The sequence below is a fragment of the Mobula hypostoma genome, chromosome 27 (genome assembly GCF_963921235.1).
Source record: "Mobula hypostoma chromosome 27, sMobHyp1.1, whole genome shotgun sequence".
Classification (NCBI taxonomy): Eukaryota; Metazoa; Chordata; class Chondrichthyes; order Myliobatiformes; family Myliobatidae; genus Mobula; species Mobula hypostoma.
In genome coordinates this window covers 6,184,023-6,200,645 of record NC_086123.1, presented here as the reverse complement: position 1 = coordinate 6,200,645, position 16,623 = coordinate 6,184,023, and the positions used below count along the sequence as shown (strand labels likewise).

Sequence of the window (16,623 nt, the reverse complement as noted above, 5' to 3'; positions counted from 1 at the left end):
AGCAACACCTTATATTCCGTTTGGGTAGCCTCCAACCTGATGGCATGTATATCAATTTCTCCTCCTGGTAAAAATATATTTCCCTCACCCTCCCCTCTTCCCCAATCTGGCCTCTTAATTCTTCTCATCTGCCTATCACTGCCCCCTGGGCCCCTCGTCCTTCCCTTTCTCCTATGGTCCACTCTCCTCTCCTATCAGATTCCTTCTTCTCCAGCCCTTTACCATTCCTACCACCGGGCTTCACCTATCACCCCCTAGCTCTCCTCCTTCCCCCCCCCCACCTTTTTATTCTGTGGTCTTTCCCCTTCCTTTCCAGTCCTGAAGAAGGATCTCAGCCTGAAATGTTAGCTGTTTGTTCATTTCCATCGATGTCATCTGACCTGCTGAGTTCCTCCAGCATTTTGTGTGTGTTACTTAGGCCTTTTATTCCACTGGCTCTTCCATTAAGAGAAGATCCCAATTCATGTAGTCATTCCTGATGTTAATAACGTCAAAGCATCCCTGATAATTGCAATTCATTTTAAACTAGAGCAATTAGTGTGGTCACTATCAGACATCTTGACTATTATAAAAAATGGAGACCGTTGTCTGACTGTGATGTACTAGGGCAACTATATAAGTGTGTTTACTGCTACCAGCTGTAGAAAAGTTTCAAGCCAATAAAGTTTGCAGACGACACAAAGGTTGGTGGTGTTGTGGATAGTGTAGAGGATTTGTCGAAGATTGCAGAGAGACATTGATAGGATGCAGAAGTGGGCTGAGAAGTGGCAGATGGAGTTCAACCCGGAGAAGTGTGAGGTGGTACACTTTGGAAGGGCAAACTCCAAGGCAGAGTACAAAGTAAATGGCAGGATACTTGGTAGTGTGGAGGAGCAGAGAGATCTGGGGGTACATGTCCACAGATCCCTGAAAGTTGCCTCACAGGTGGATAGGGTAGTTAAGAAAGCTTATGGGGTGTTAGCTTTCATAAGTCGAGGGATCGAGTTTAAGAGTCGCGATGTAATGATGCAGCTCTATAAAACTCTGGTTAGGCCACACTTGGAGTACTGTGTCCAGTTCTGGTCGCCTCACTATAGGAAGGGTGTGGAAGCATTGGAAAGGGTACAGAGGAGATTTACCAGGATGCTGCCTGGTTTAGAGAGTATGCATTATGATCAGAGATTAAGGAAGCTAGGGCTTTACTCTTTGGAGAGGAGGAGGATGAGAGGAGACATGATAGAGATGTACAAGATAATAAGAGGAATAGATAGAGTGGATAGCCAGCGCCTCTTCCCCAGGGCACCACAGCTCAATACAAGAGGACATGGCTTTAAGGTAAGGGGTGGGAAGTTCAAGGGGGATATTAGAGGAAGGTTTTTTACTCAGAGAGTGGTTGGTGCGTGGAATGCACTGCCTGAGTCAGTGGTGGAGGCAGATACACTAGTGAAGTTTAAGAGACTACTAGACAGATATATGGAGGAATTTAAGGTGGGGGCCTATATGGGAGGCAGGGTTTGAGGGTCGGCACAACATTGTGGGCCGAAGGGCTTGTACTGTGCTGTATTATTCTATGTTCTATCTAAATCTCTAGTTGGGATCAACAAAAGGTTAAGGGCCAATTGTTCAGATTCACACATAAAAGTTGCTGGTGAACGCAGCAGGCTAGGCAGCATCTCTAGGAAGAGGTACAGTCGACGTTTTGGGTCGAGACCCTTCGTCCTGACAAAGGGTCTCAGCCCGAAATGTCGACTGTACCTCTTCCTAGAGATGCTGCCTAGCCTGCTGCGTTCACCAGCAACTTTTATGTGTGTTGCTTGAAATTCCAGCATCTGCAGATTTCCTTGTGTTTGCCTGTTCAGATTCACTGTTGTTTTTCCTACAAATATTTATTCAATTCCATTTTGAAGTTACTATTGAACTTGCCTTCTCTTTCAACCTCAGCCTTCCAGATAGTAATTAAGTGAACTGCATAAAAATCACTTTATTTTTGTTGTGTCTATTTATATTTTCCAATTAGAGATCAGAGCAACTTAGGCAATTATTTCTTCCTGTAAAACGGTTTTTGTAACAAATCATCTATTGATTACTCAGTTTGAGAGATCAAAATAAGCCTTTCATGTCGCCATTCACTGGAACCCTGTAGTTATGAAGTAATAAAAATAGCTAATTGTTTTTCTCATATATCCTTATGGCAAAAAATAAGGCCATTTGGCCCATCACATCTATGTTGAATCCCAAGGTAATCCCATTCCGCCACAATCCACTCTTTCACACATGCCCATTGGAACTCTGTTACCCAACTGCCTTCACACATGGAACAATCTACTATCATCAATTAACCTAACAAACAGCCAGTATTTGGGAGGCAGAAGGAAACCTAAGTGACTGGGAAAAGCCAATGAAGTCACAGAGAGAACCTGCATATTCCCCACCGACAGCACTCAAGAGCAGAATTGAACCCAGCCCACTGACGCAGTAAGTGAACCACACTACCTGCAAGACCATTGTGACAGCAAATTATTATTAAACCTAGTGACCTTCTGACTGGGTGGCAGGGTGGAGGTAAACTCTCTATCAAAGGACGTGGAAAGCACTCCTTCCCTCCACTAACTTGGACAAGGTGAACCCACTGATCAGGATTCACATGAGGCCATGGGAGCAGCTGGTGGATATCACAAGTTCTGGTTATGCGACCACTGACGCCAGGCAGCCAGTCTCTGAAGGGTATTGATAATGGCTGGGGACACCCAGCTTGTAAAGACTCTGCCCGGAAGAAGGCATTGGCAAATCATGCCAAGAACAATCATGGTCATTGGACAATGATCACCTATGTCATATGAGTAGTTTGTTAGTTAAAGTCTGTCCCGCGCCTTATTGGCTCACCAGGCCCGGTTTCCATGGCGTGAAGCGACTGAGAGTATGAGACTCCCCCTCCCCACCCCCGCAGATAGGACGCCAGTCTATCGCGAGGTTAACCCCCAGCATTTTGCCGGTACCCATTTTCAGCTGGGTGGACTGGAGCAATGTGTGGTTAAATGCTTTGCTCAAAGACACAACACACTGCCTTGGCTGGGGCTCGAACTCACGACCTTCAGGTCGCTAGTCCAACGCCTTAACCACTCGGCCACGCGCCACACTATGTCATATAGACATGGTGCATAATGAGGATTATGATGACGATGGGCCTCTGATGGACAATATGGACAACTTATGCAGATGAAATAAATAATAGCAATATCTGAGAGATTTTTATCACTTTACATCTCTCCACTCAATATACAAAACAGCCTTCTCTTTTCTTGCATCAGTGATCCATTTTAGTAATGTATTGAGAAATAGAAATGGAATCATCAGTGTTTGAAGGATTTATCTGACCAAATCTTGGAAAGATGAGAAATGTAATAAGTCTTGGGGTAACGCAGTAGCGTGGCGGCAATCACAATCACCTTGCAGTGCCAGAAATCACTCATTAATGTTCGATTCACAACTGCTCTCTGTAAACAGTTTGTACATTCTCCCCATGGGATTCTTCTGATGGCTCTGGTTTCCTCCCAAATTCCAAAGACATATGGTTAAGGTTGGTGAGCTAAGGACATGTTAGGTGGTGTCAGAAGAGTGGCGACACTTGTAGGCTGGTTCCAGCACAATTATTGAACTGCGTTGGTCATTGACACAAACGTCAATTTGACCGTGTGTTTCAATGTTTTGACGTACATGTGACAAATAAAGTTCATTTTAGATATATATAAAACATATAGCTCAACAAGGCAGTTGCTTAATAATAAACGTTGCTGCCTGAAGACTCTTACCATTGATATTCTTGACTTGTTCCGTCCTTCCTTGGACTTGCAACGTTCCACTTGTGGAGTTTGCTTTTCCTTTCACCAAGGTGTACTCCCCCTTCCCATTGAAGGTGAAGTTGGCACCATCAAACGTAAAGAGATGTGGGTCCCCAAACGCTGTGCCTGGAAAAGAGTTCAAGAAATCTGACTCTTTGCTGTAAGAATTTAGAGCTATTGCTATGTAGGGTTTGAAAGTACAACGTCACAACTTATTTAATTTTTTTAAAATATTGATTTACAGCTTAACATCAAACTTCCAACTGAGCGGTTGGTGCAGCAGATCCAAGGCCCATTTAGGCACTGAACAAATTTATTTAATTCTGCAGCATGCTAAAGCTACACTTAGGGGTCACTTTACTAGGTAAAAGAGTGCCTATCCACTTCAAGGTTCAACATGTTGTGCATTCAGACATGCTCTTCTGCACACCACTGTTGTAACATGTGGTTATTTGAGTTACTGTCACTTTCCTGTCAGCTTGAACCAGTCTGACCTTTCTCCTCTGACTTCTGTCATTAACAAGGCATTTTAGCCCCCCAAATCTGCCGCTCACTGGATGATTTTTGTTTATCGCACCATTCTCTGTACACCCTACAGACTGCTGTGAAAATCCCAGACCAGCAGTTTCTGAGATCTTCAAACCACCCTGTCTGGCACCGACAATCATTCCACAGTCAAGGTCACTTATATCACATTTCTTCCCTATTTTGATGCTTGCCCTGAAAATCATCTGAACTGTTTGATCATGTCTGCATGTTTTTATGTATTGAGTTGCTGCCTCTAATCGGCTGGGTAGACATTTGCATTAATAAGCAGGTGTACAGGTATGCCCTAATAAAGTAGCCACTGAGTGTATATCTGTCTGTCATAGTGGAGTCACACTTCTAAGTCAGTCCGGTATGGCAATATCTCCAAAGTTCTTGGATTGATAGGGGAGAATCCACAAATCGGGAAGCCTCCTTGTCATACTTAGATAATACCACCAATGGTGGCATCGTGACTCAGAGACAGGAGGCTGGAGTTTTCCCACTATAGAATTTATGACCAGAAGTTCAAGATATTGAGGGGGGAAAGACACAGATGAGCAGCTGTGGCCCAGAGCAGATCAGTCACAATTGCAGTAAGTCATAGTCATAGTCACGAGGAATTCTGCAGATGCTGGAAATTCAAGCAACACACATCAAAGTTGCTGGTGAACGCAGCAGGCCAGGCAGCATCTCTAGGAAGAGGTACAGTTGACGTTTCAGGCCGAGACCCTTCGTCAGGATAGTCATAGTCATACTTTATTGATCCCGAGGGAAATTGGGTTTCATTACAGTTGCACCAACCAAGAATAGAGTATAAATAGCGGGGCAGGCTTGAAGGATTGGCTCCAGCTCCCATTTTTTTTTTATTCTCTGGGTTCATTAGAGCAGTTCCTCAGCCCACAGGTTTCATTTTCCTCATGTCAACTTCAGTTATGGCAAGTCCACACACACACCCACCCACCCCAGAGAGGACATCCAGCAGTTTACAATACAAGGTAAGTATTTAGTTTTTGTGATCCCAGTACTCTGTACGGGACTGGAGGCTGCTATTCTATCAGGTCTCTGAAACAGTCTATGGTCTCATCTGGTTGGTTACCTCTGCTTCCAAGCTATACCACTGCAAGTACGATTGTTTCCATGACAGCCTGTCTCTTTCTGGTAAATTACAAACGCAACAAGCAGTAGAGGGAGTTCTACAAATGTTTCCATAATGCTGTATTTATCATTGGGTTCTGATTTAGGATACTGTCCTGTTGGATTAGACTGTATAAATGTTATTTTCCTTGTAGCTTAACTTTCTTATACTTGTTTGTATTTTTATATAATTAACTGTGTACATGTTCAATGAGTTTTCTAGCGGTTACAGTTCCCTTTGTATTTTTCTGGAAACTAATTAATTTTAGTGGTGGGTGTTGCATTACTTGAATAGGTACTATCCTTTTGGTTAATTTAAGTAATGGAATTTAATTGGAAAATGTGGAATCAGTTGTTTGGTATACGAGGACCGGACCACCTTTTGTTCGATCTCTTCTTTCTCTCTTTTCCTTTGTTTTTGAAATGCTCAATAAAATTATTAGAAGCAACAAGTTTTATGCCTCATTCTTGACTTCCAAAGAGCCTTGGATCACAAGAACATCAGGATGCAACGACCCCTTCCAGCTGAGATTCCCACATATTTGCACTGAATCCTGGATCCTGCTTCGAGTTAGATTTGGTGTGGAATCACATAGTTAGATTCGGCATGGAAGCTGTCAACCAGCCATATACACTGGACATCGAGTTAGGTGAGACCAAATACAGAATCTGATAGCCCATTGCACATTAAAGGACAGTGTACTGTATGATAGAGCAAAGGAGAACAAAAATTCCCTTTGTTTATTAATTTTGGTTCAGTTTAATATTTGCAATTGATTATAAATACTATCTATAGTTGTGTTTTGAAATAAGGTTGTACTAAATTATATTATTTAAATTATCTACTTGTATATTCATAGCTTTTGAATGCACCCAGATGTCCTCAATGAGGAAGCCATTCCGTACATCCATCTCCTGGACCAATCCCATCAGTCCCCTCTCCTATAGCCTATACTCTCTCACATATTCATCAACATCCATCTGCTGCAACTTACAACGTCTCTGGGACGTGGGTGGAAACTGGAGCACCCAGGAGAAGCTCACTTGGTCACAGAGAGCACATGAAAACCACAAGAGACAGCACCGAAGCCTGGGATCGAACCTGGGTCACAGGAGCTGTGAGGAGGCTCCCCTGCCCGCTGCGTTACCGTGGCACCTACCTCAGCTGCACTGCCAGAACTCCTGGTGTTGCTGAAACCATAAAGGTGGAGTCAAACAGGCCAAACAGGCCTGTTTTTCAACATAGAACATAAAACAGTACACAGCCTTTGACCCACGATGTTGTACCGACATTTTAACCGACTCTATATAAACCTACACTTCCCTCCTACATAACTTTTCATTTTTCTATCATCCATGTGCCTATCTAAGAGTTCCTTAATTGCCCCTAGTGTGTCTGCCTCTACCACCACCCCCAGCTGGGTGTTCCACACACCCACCACGCTCTGTGTAAAGAACTTACCTCAGCCATCCCCTCTATACTTTCCTCCAATCACCTTAAAATTATACACCTTTGTATTATCCATTTCTGCCCCATAGAAAAGATCTCTGCTTGTCCAAACTATCTATACCTCTGATCATCTTGTACACCTCTATCAAGTCACCTCCCGTCCTCCTTCACTCCAAAGAGAAAAGCGTTAGCTCACTCAACCTATCTTCATAAGACATGCCCTCCACTCCAGGAAGAATCTTGGTAAATCTCCTATGCACCCTCTCCAAAGCTTCCACATCCTTCCTAGAATGAGGTGTCTAGAACTGAACACATTACTCCACGTGTGGTCCAGCCAGGGTTTTGTAGAGCTGCAACACCATCTCGCAGCCCTTGAACTCACTACATCGACTCAGGCCTAGGGGGCCGGCGTCGGGCACGATGACGGACTCTCCACTTCTCCCTCTCCCTCATCAGTGTGTTCAGTTCATCTACATTAGCCGCGCCGCTGTCTTCTAGGAGCATGTTGACCATAGTCTTGGGACTCAACTGCCCGTCTAATGAAGGCCAACACACCATGCACCTTAATAACCCTTACAACATTCACGGCAACTTTTGAGGGATCTCTGGTCACTCTGTTGGGTGGTGTTGTACCAGTAACATCTCCAATGGAAATGAAGATTAGGGGACATGGAAAATGAATGGTTGAACTAATGTCAGATGTTTTACATTGCTGAACTGAGCCAACATAATCCCCATTGTTTGCATGTTCCTGACTGACGAAGCTTCATTGTTGTCACGGTGACCAAATCAATGTTAAAAAGAGCTCATGAAGGTTCCCATGAACATTTTAATCTCAGCTTGTCAGAATTCCTCAGGATTTGAGCAGAATGATGACTCCTGTGCTGGTAAGGCGTGAATCTTATCGCACCGCTATATCAGCAGTTGGGCATTTACTGCACTGTAAATTCTGTGTTTCAGCGGTGAGAAGATAAAACTATTCATCGGGGGAACAGACAATCCAAAAATGGCTTGAGTGTTATCTGCTAGAAGATGACATTAACGAAGCAGGAGAACACATTTTGAAGTCTAGCAAGAGTGTCAAGAGAGACAACATCTTCCCTCCGCACCCCCCCCCAAACAAAAGCACTGTTATGATTCCAACACTAAAATTCAGCACAAATAGAAAGCTGTGCTTCCATCACATTGTAAAACCCCACCAGCACTTTTGGCCAGGATTTAAGTGTAGTTCCCCACAGGCGCTCTGAGTTCACGCACTGGCGTGGGCCCAAGTTGCCCCGGGCATCTTCCGACCTGCGTCTGCTGCCCCTGCATTGCTCAGGTCTGCTACTCAAGGAATCCAACAGGGCACTGCCAGCTCCCGGAGGTTTCCCAGCTGGTTAAACCTGGCACGAGCAGAGTAGTCAAAATTCTAATGACGGGAAGAAAGCAGCTGCTGGGTGAAAGATAAAACTAGCTGATTTTATAACTGTGTTAAGTTGGCTTCAATGTCTTTATTGTTATGGGTTTGAATGTGTTTTTGGTAGGTGTGGCTTGAGTTTTTTTTTGCCAGCCCAGTATGTTATGGAATGTTTGTGAGGCCCGAGGACATACATGGACATTCATGAACACTGACAGCTTTGACATCGAATGGGACAGGAGTGAGTGTGGGCTCACCAGCTGTCAAAGTTGTCTTGTGAGTGCAGCTGGTATGCTGAGGGCTGGGAGCTGGGCGCGTGGGTTCACTCCAGAACAAGCAGTGTTGACTCGGAATAGGTGGGCAGTCACTGCAGGGCAATGGATGAACCATCCCTCCCTCGTGTTCTGTGTTGCATGAGCCAAGTCTGGGGTTTTATTGGTTCAATCACATCGGGCCTGGCAAAGTGAAAATCAAAAAAAAACGCAGACGCTGGAAATCTGAAATAGAACTCTAGAAATGCTCAGCTAGTCAGGCAGCACCTGTGGAAAGGGAGAGGGCTGACCTTAGTTTTTACCTCAGAGACACGGGGAACAGCAAATGCTGGACTGGAGCAATGAGTAACCTGCTGGAGGAATACAGCAGGTCAAGCAGCTCTGTTGAGGGCAGAGGAAGAAACTTTTGACATTTCAGGTCAAAATCCTACATCAGGACTCAAAGTTGCCCTCTCAGTCCTGTGCAGGTTTTCATCCTGACACGTCAACAGTTCCTTCTCCCCCTCAGACGCCGCTCAACCTGCTGAGCTCCTCCAGCAGGCTGAACACAGAACATTACACGGTTATGGAATGATAATTTGGCCCATGATGATGAGGGACAGAGACGGGGTTAATGCAAGCGGGCTTTTTCATCTGCAGCTGGGTGAAACTGGAACTGGAGGTCACAGGTTCGGAGTGGAAGGTGAAGTATTTCAGGGGAAGCAGAGGAAGAAATTTTTCACTCCGAGGATGATAAGAGAGCGGAACAAGCTGCAGACGAGGTGGTGGGTGCGAGTTCGATGTCAACTTTTAAGAGAAGTTTGGATAAGTACGTGAACAGGAAGGGTATGGTCCAGTTGAGGATTGATGGAACTAGGCAGAATAACAGTTCAGCATGGACTAGATGGGCTGAAGGGCTTGTTTCTGTGCTAAAGCACAATATGAGTCTATGACTCCATGACATTCCTGAGAGGAAATGGATGTGGACAGAAAGGTGATGCAGGGCTAAATATGATATTAAGATCACTGCACAAATAACTGCCCATTATTGGCATCACTTACCAACCTTCGGTGGCCTGTAGGTCCTGCAGTCGCTGGAAGGGCGCAGGTCCATGTATTGTTTGCAGTTATTGGACCACAGGCAGCAGTAATAGAAACTGATCACGTCATAGATGCCATGAGAAAAGCCGGGCACCCTTGGGGGTTTCTCGTAAGGTGGGGAGCCCCAGTCGTGCCCTCGGTCTGGGGTGCTCCCTCCTGTGGAGTCTGCGGTCAGAATCTGCCTGCCTTTGGCATCATAGCAGCACTGCTGCCCTGCACCGTACTGAGGACTGGTGGAGGAAGAAGATCATCAGCACAATAATCTCACTGAAAGAAGCAGCCTTCCGTGAAGCTCTACCAAAGTGAATCATTCCAGCTCCCAAGGTTCATAAGCAAAGCAGGAACATTGGGACAGGTTAGCAGACAGTGCAAAGACAGCATCGCAGAATCAGGAATATAGACACTCACCTTACGTACAAATAGAGAACTGGCAGGAGGTGAACTATTATCAACCATGTTTCTGTAGGCTCTATGGACTGTCTTCTTGATACCCAGACTGAGGTCACGAGGTTTACTAAACACTGAAGTCTATGTATTGGCCCAAGGACATAAAAGTAAAGTAAAGGCATCTGTTAGTCTTGCGAGACCATGGATCTGCGCCTGGAAAGTCTTCACTCTCCAGAGCGCAGGCCTGGGCAAGATTGTATGGAAGACTGGCAGTTGCCCATGCTGCAAGTCTCCCCTCTCCACGACACCAATGCTGTCCATGGGAAGGGCATTAGGACCCATACAGCTTGGCACCAGTGTCGTCGCAGAGCAATGTGTGGTTAAGTGCCTTGCTCAAGGACACAACACGTTACCTCGGCTGGGGCTCGAACTCACAACCTTCAGATCACTAGTCCAATGCCTTAACCACTTGGCCACGTGCCCAAGGACAATGGGCAGGAAATAAGTAAACAACTTGGAACAACCCAATGTTGTCCACAAGATAATTAAATCGTCCCCTTATACCTTGTCAGTTACCTAATTGGGTCTGCGTGTTCTCAGCTATGTCGGTCTGTAACAAGTGAGGGGTAGACTGAAATGATGTAGAATAATACTCTCCTTTCTACTCGGATGCTTTCTCCCCATCGGCATAACCTTCCACCTTTGAAATAGAATTGGGTCTTCAATCTTCCATGTTAAGTTTTATAGTTTCAGAACATTAATCCAATTCAAAGTAAGACAAGGGAGCCTAGAAATACAGGTCTAACTTCCAGTTTACCTTAAGCGAGGCGCACACATAGCACGTGGTAGGGTGATGACGTATGCAATTCACATATTTTTACATATAACCCATTAGTTAATTATTTAAACAAGAATGCTTAATCAAACAATAATATATACAAGATTATTCAAAGATTATTTAAATATTAAATGCACAAAAATTAATTTCCCCTTTTGGTGGCTACATCTCAGGTCAATGAGGTGGATTTTTACACGGATAAAAGGAGGAACGCAGTGAGGCAGAGGAATGATCTCCAGTGTTTAGGGTTTTGACTTCAGAAGGTAAGGTTTTAATGGCAGAGCTAAGCATCCCAAAATGGAGGAGGAACATATTGTGGTAAACCATATATATATGTTGTAACTGGGATACCTGTCTGGACACACCCCTCTGCTGACTGCTCCTGTGGCTCCTCCCACAGACCCCTGAATAAAGGCGATTGTGCCATTGCTCCTCCTCTCAGTCCAGGGCAGATACTCAGCATGGACGAGGTCACATTTTACTGCGAATAAAAGCCTTCCAGTATTTACTGTACTTCCAGTCTTTCGGAGTAATTGATAGTGCATCACATATACCTCATCTAAGTGAGGAGGTGGAGGAGATGGAGGCCGAGGAAACAGGGAGGGGTGAAGAATTGCAATTTTTCCTCATATTTTTCTTGTAGTTTAACTCTCCTGTGCTTTCTTGTATTTTTATATAATCACCTATACATTGTACAAATAATTATTCAGTGAATTTTCCACAATTACGGTACAGATGCTACTGTATTTCTCTATACGCTTCTTAGTCTTCAGTAGCAGATGTCACACTACTTGAATCTGGCTATTTTATAAGTTAATTGTTATCTCCGGAATCTTGGTTATCTCTGGTCTAAATATAAAACGATCATGACTGGCTTTTCCGTTATCTTTTTTCTTTGTTCTCTTGGCTCCTCTTTCTTATTTGTTTTCTGTACTTGTGGCACTAACAAAACGATCATAAGCAATAAGTATGACTTGACTTCCAAAGAACCTCTGGATGGCAGAAGTATCAGGGCCAACAATATGAAACAGTTGTACTCATGAGGGAGAAATGTAAATTGAAGCATTCCGGGAAAAGGAGCAAATGAGAGAAAATCGATGTGAGGGAACAGGTGACGCAGGGCCAAATATGACAGTAAAATTGTGAAGCCTTTAGTGAGATAAGGAACTATCGAACTTTCCAAACTAGTAAGAGGCAAGTTCCTGCAGCACCACAGATCACATTGATGAGTATTGTGGTTACCAGAAACTACTGGGCTAGCAGATCAGCCCCACTTGTTCACAAGTAAACAGGATAGCTCATCCACACCAGCCATCACTTCCTCATCTGCGCCAGTTCCCTGCTTTCAAAAATGTATCTGTCTTCACTTGAAATACTTGGAAAAGAAAGCAGTGGGACGCAGAAGGGGGCCTTTCAGCCCTCAATGTTGTGTCATACTAATTAAACTGAATATTTAAATAAACTATTCCCTTCTGGCTACACATATCCATCACTTCTCTGCATATTCATGTTCCTGTCTAAGGGCTTCTTAAACACCTCTGTGGTATCTGCCTCCACCATCACCCACAGCAGCACAGTCCAGGCGCTCACTAATTTACAGTAATCAGACATCCCACCTCTCCCGGAGGTTCCGGGAGTCTCCCGCATCTTGATAGCGGCTCCCTGAAATTATATACAATATCCCGGAAATCGATTTTTTTTGAGAGAGAGAGCAAGAGCGAGAGGGAGCATCCTGATTGGTCTCTCTTCGTGCTCAGTAGACCTATCAGTTCTCTCTGTGGACGGGCTTTACAGTCGACCTCAAAAATAATGACAGTGTTGCTCGTTGCACTGTTTGCAACAGTGACTTTTCTATTGCCCATGGTGGGTTAAAATGTAAAAGACATGTTGAGGTAATTTTAACAGGTGTCATTCGTTAATTAGCGTAGCTAATGTTATTTAAACTAGCTGGCCAGCTGCTAAGGAGCTACTCTATTGATGTCCTACGTGATGAGGCCAAACCCCCTGTAGACTTGCTTAAAGTTGTAATAGAATAAACATGATAATATAATATAAGTACATATTTTAATGTCACATTTTCTGCATATACCCAACTTGGTTTACAGATTAGACAAAATCACTAAACAAAGTATTACGTACACCCTTGGAGGTCGACCGGGGGTGGGGGGATATGGGGTTGCAGGGGGCAGGGGTGCTACCTCCCTGAAATGAGTTTTTGCAGGGTGGGATGTCTGAGTAATATTTTTATGCTTTTCATTGTACTGCTGCCACAAAACAACACGTTTCATGACATGCATCAGTGATGATAAACTTGAATCCGATCTGATTCACTGCTCTCTGCGTAAATAAAAATTACCCAGCACATCCATTTTGAGCTTATCCCATCTCGGGTTCATGCCCTCCAATACCATACACTCAGTGGCCACTTTATTAGGTAGACATTTACACCAGCTCGGTCATGCAGATATCTAATTAGCCAATCATATGCAGCAACCTGGTGCATAAAAGCATGCAGCCATGGTCAAGAGGTTCAGTTGTTGTTCTGACTAACCATCAGAATGGGGAAGAAATGTGATCTGAGTGACTTTGACTGTGGAATGATTGTTGGTGCCAGATGGGGTGGTTTGAGTATCTCAGAAACAGCTGATCCGCTGGAATTTTCAGTCTCTAGAGTTTACAGAGAACGGTGCAAAAAACAATCCAGTAAATGGCAGTTCTGTGGGTGAAAACGCCTTGTTAATGAGAGAGGTCAGAGGAGAATGGCCAGACTGATTCAAGCTGTCAGGAAGGCGACCATAACTAGAATAACCACAAATTACAGTGGTGTGTAGAAGAGCATCTCTGAATGCACAACATGTCGAACTTTGAAGTGGATGGGCTACAGCAGCAGAAGATCACAAACATACACTCAGTGGTCACTCTTTTAGGTAGAGGAGGTACGAAATAAAGTGTGTCACTCAGTGTACATTTTAAACTTGGGGAAAACATATCAGCTATCTAATCTAGCTATACCTCTCGCAATTTTATAAACTTCTATCAGGTCGTCTTATGATCTCGTTGCGCAACGATATGGGGTTGAGATTTCCAGACACTTACCACCCCAGTGAGAAGAAATTTCAATGCACAACATAATTATTAAGCGGACTGATCTTTCTCTCCCCAGTGAGCCACCTGCCCCAGCTGATTCCGATGATGCGGTAGCAAAGTGGTTAGCAACTGAAGGAGCAGTCTGCACCATCTCAGTATCACCACTAGATGGGGCCCGTGTCTGAGAGTGAGTATGTGTGAGAGGAGGAGGAGATTGGAAGAGAGATGGAGGACAACAGACTGACAGAACCAGCAATAAGGCAGTCAAAGACAGAGAAAAAGAGTCACACAGTCAGCTACACCCTTGGGATTCTCTCACATTCTCAAAAACAATTGAAACTAGAATTGCAAATAAATCACAATAAAGAATATGGAGTGAAAATATGTGCACAATTATTATTGACATTCATCAAATGGCGCTTTTATGACCAGGGTTTGACCTGTGACACTTGAATACCTGTTCAGGGATGACTGGATTGACACACTTCCGGGTTCACTTCCAGGTGGTGTGTGAGCGGCCCAGTGTTAAGATTAGTGACCCAGAATAACAGAGACAATATATCTATTTATACTGCCCACACCCAAGACCTCAAGGTATCTCAAAGCAGTCAGCAGTCACTGAAGTGCGTTGTAAAACGTTGAACCAGTTGGCTGTCTGGGAGCCAGCCACCACACGTGGCAGTGTGGTAATGATGTGATCGCTTCAGCTGAGGAGACTAAATATTAGAGGAATGCCAAGCTCTAAATCACATCTCATCCCACTCAGAAAGCAGACAGGTCCAATAGTCAATAGCTAATAGAGGGCGGTACATGGGATCACTCACTACACCACTGGCTGAACAAATGTCCTGGCTTGTAGATTCAGCCTACGATTCACTCAAAGGATCTTAAACTATTCACAACAGCAAAGTTATGCTCCTGGCCCTGAGATAAATTATGGCTTTAGCCTCTGAGCTTGTTGATCTGTGATGTTTCCCTGTTAAGCAATGACCCAACATTAAAATACATGCTATTTTAATTCACTCAATGACCCTCATCCCGCCCTCTCCCCACCTTTCTCAGAAATATGATGCAGCTCTATAAAGCTCTGGTTAGGCCACACTTGGAGTACTGTGTCCAGTTCTGGTCGCCTCACTATAGGAAGGATGTGGAAGCATTGGAAAGGGTACAGAGGAGATTTACCAGGATGCTGCCTGGTTTAGAGAGTATGCATTATGATCAGAGATTAAGGGAGCTAGGGCTTTACTCTTTGGAGAGAAGGAGGGTGAGAGGAGACATGATAGAGGTGTACAAGATAATAAGAGGAATAGATAGAGTGGATAGCCAGCGCCTCTTCCCCAGGGCAATACTGCTCAATCCAAGAGGACATGGCTTTAAGGTAAGGGGTGGGAAGTTCAAGGGGGATATTAGAGGAAGGTTTTTTACTCAGAGAGTGGTTGGTGCGTGGAATGCACTGCCTGAGTCAGTGGTGAAGGCAGATACACTAGTGAAGTTTAAGAGACTACTAGACAGGTACATGGAGGAATTCAAGGTGGGGGCTTATATGGGAGGCAGGGTTTGAGGGTCGGCACAACATTGTGGGCCGAAGGGCCTGTACTGTGCTGTACTATTCTATGACTGTCTAATATCCTCTAGTCCCATAACCCTCTGATATATAGATAGATACTTTATTGATCCCAAAGGAAATTACAGCATCACAGTAGCATTACAAGTGTACAGATATATTTAAAAAATACAAATATTAGAAGGGAAGTAACAAAGAATAAAAAATAAGTTACCTCAAACAATCTAACGGGGAGGGGAGGGGGTGATCACTTCCCCAGCTATATCTGAGGATGTAAACTTTCCTCTATTCAGAACATTTACAGCAGTAAGTGCATAAAAAGGGCCCAAAGGATCATCAGGGACTCCAGCTACCCCAACTACAAACTGTATCAGTTGCTACCATCTGCCAAACAGTACAGCAGCATTAAGGCGAGGATCAACAGGCTCTGGGACAGTATCTTTCACCAGGCCATCAGATTTATCAATACACGTTGATCTGATTGCATACCTGACTGTACAGATAGGTATACAAAACAATTATCTACGCAATCTTAGTGTTTGGCCAATATCCTCCTACATTTCCCCTCTTTATTGCTTGTACATTGCGATGGAGATGCAACATAAAGATTTTTACTCCCTTGGATGTAAGAATTAAAATAAATATTCTATTCGTTGACTCATTATAGAGTCAAATGGCCGAGCGTAAGAATGACCTCATATAGCGTTCTTTGGAGCAGTGCAGATGTCATAGTCTATTACTAAAAGTGTTCCTCTGTTCAGCCAAGGTGGCATGTAGTGGGTGAGAAACATTGTCCAGAATTGCAAGGATTTTCCATAGGGTCCTTTGTTTTACCAGAACCTCCAGTCTGCCCAGTTTGTCTCCTATAACAGAGCCAGCCTTTCCAATCTGTTTATTGAGCCTGTTGGCATCACCCATGTTGATGCCACTGTCCACACACACTACCACATAGAAGATTGCACTGGCAACAACAGACTGGTAGAACATGTGAAGGAGAGGCCTGCGTACGCCAAAGGACCTTAGGAAGTAGAGGCGACTCTGGCCCTTCTTGTACACAGCCCCTGTG

General features: G+C 44.2%; 1 protein-coding gene across 2 annotated transcripts in view; it reads right to left on the bottom strand.

Annotated features, from left to right (window-relative positions):
• The window catches only part of susd2 (sushi domain containing 2), a 106,364-nt gene that overhangs the window by 30,241 nt on the left and 59,500 nt on the right, over positions 1 to 16,623 (bottom strand). For both annotated transcript variants that reach the window (XM_063034424.1, XM_063034425.1), the window contains exons 9-10: positions 9,643 to 9,911; positions 3,789 to 3,944 (exon numbers count right to left, since the gene is read on the bottom strand). In XM_063034424.1, coding sequence (XP_062890494.1) covers positions 3,789 to 3,944; positions 9,643 to 9,911 — 425 coding nt within the window. The remainder of the gene's footprint in view (positions 1 to 3,788; positions 3,945 to 9,642; positions 9,912 to 16,623) is intronic.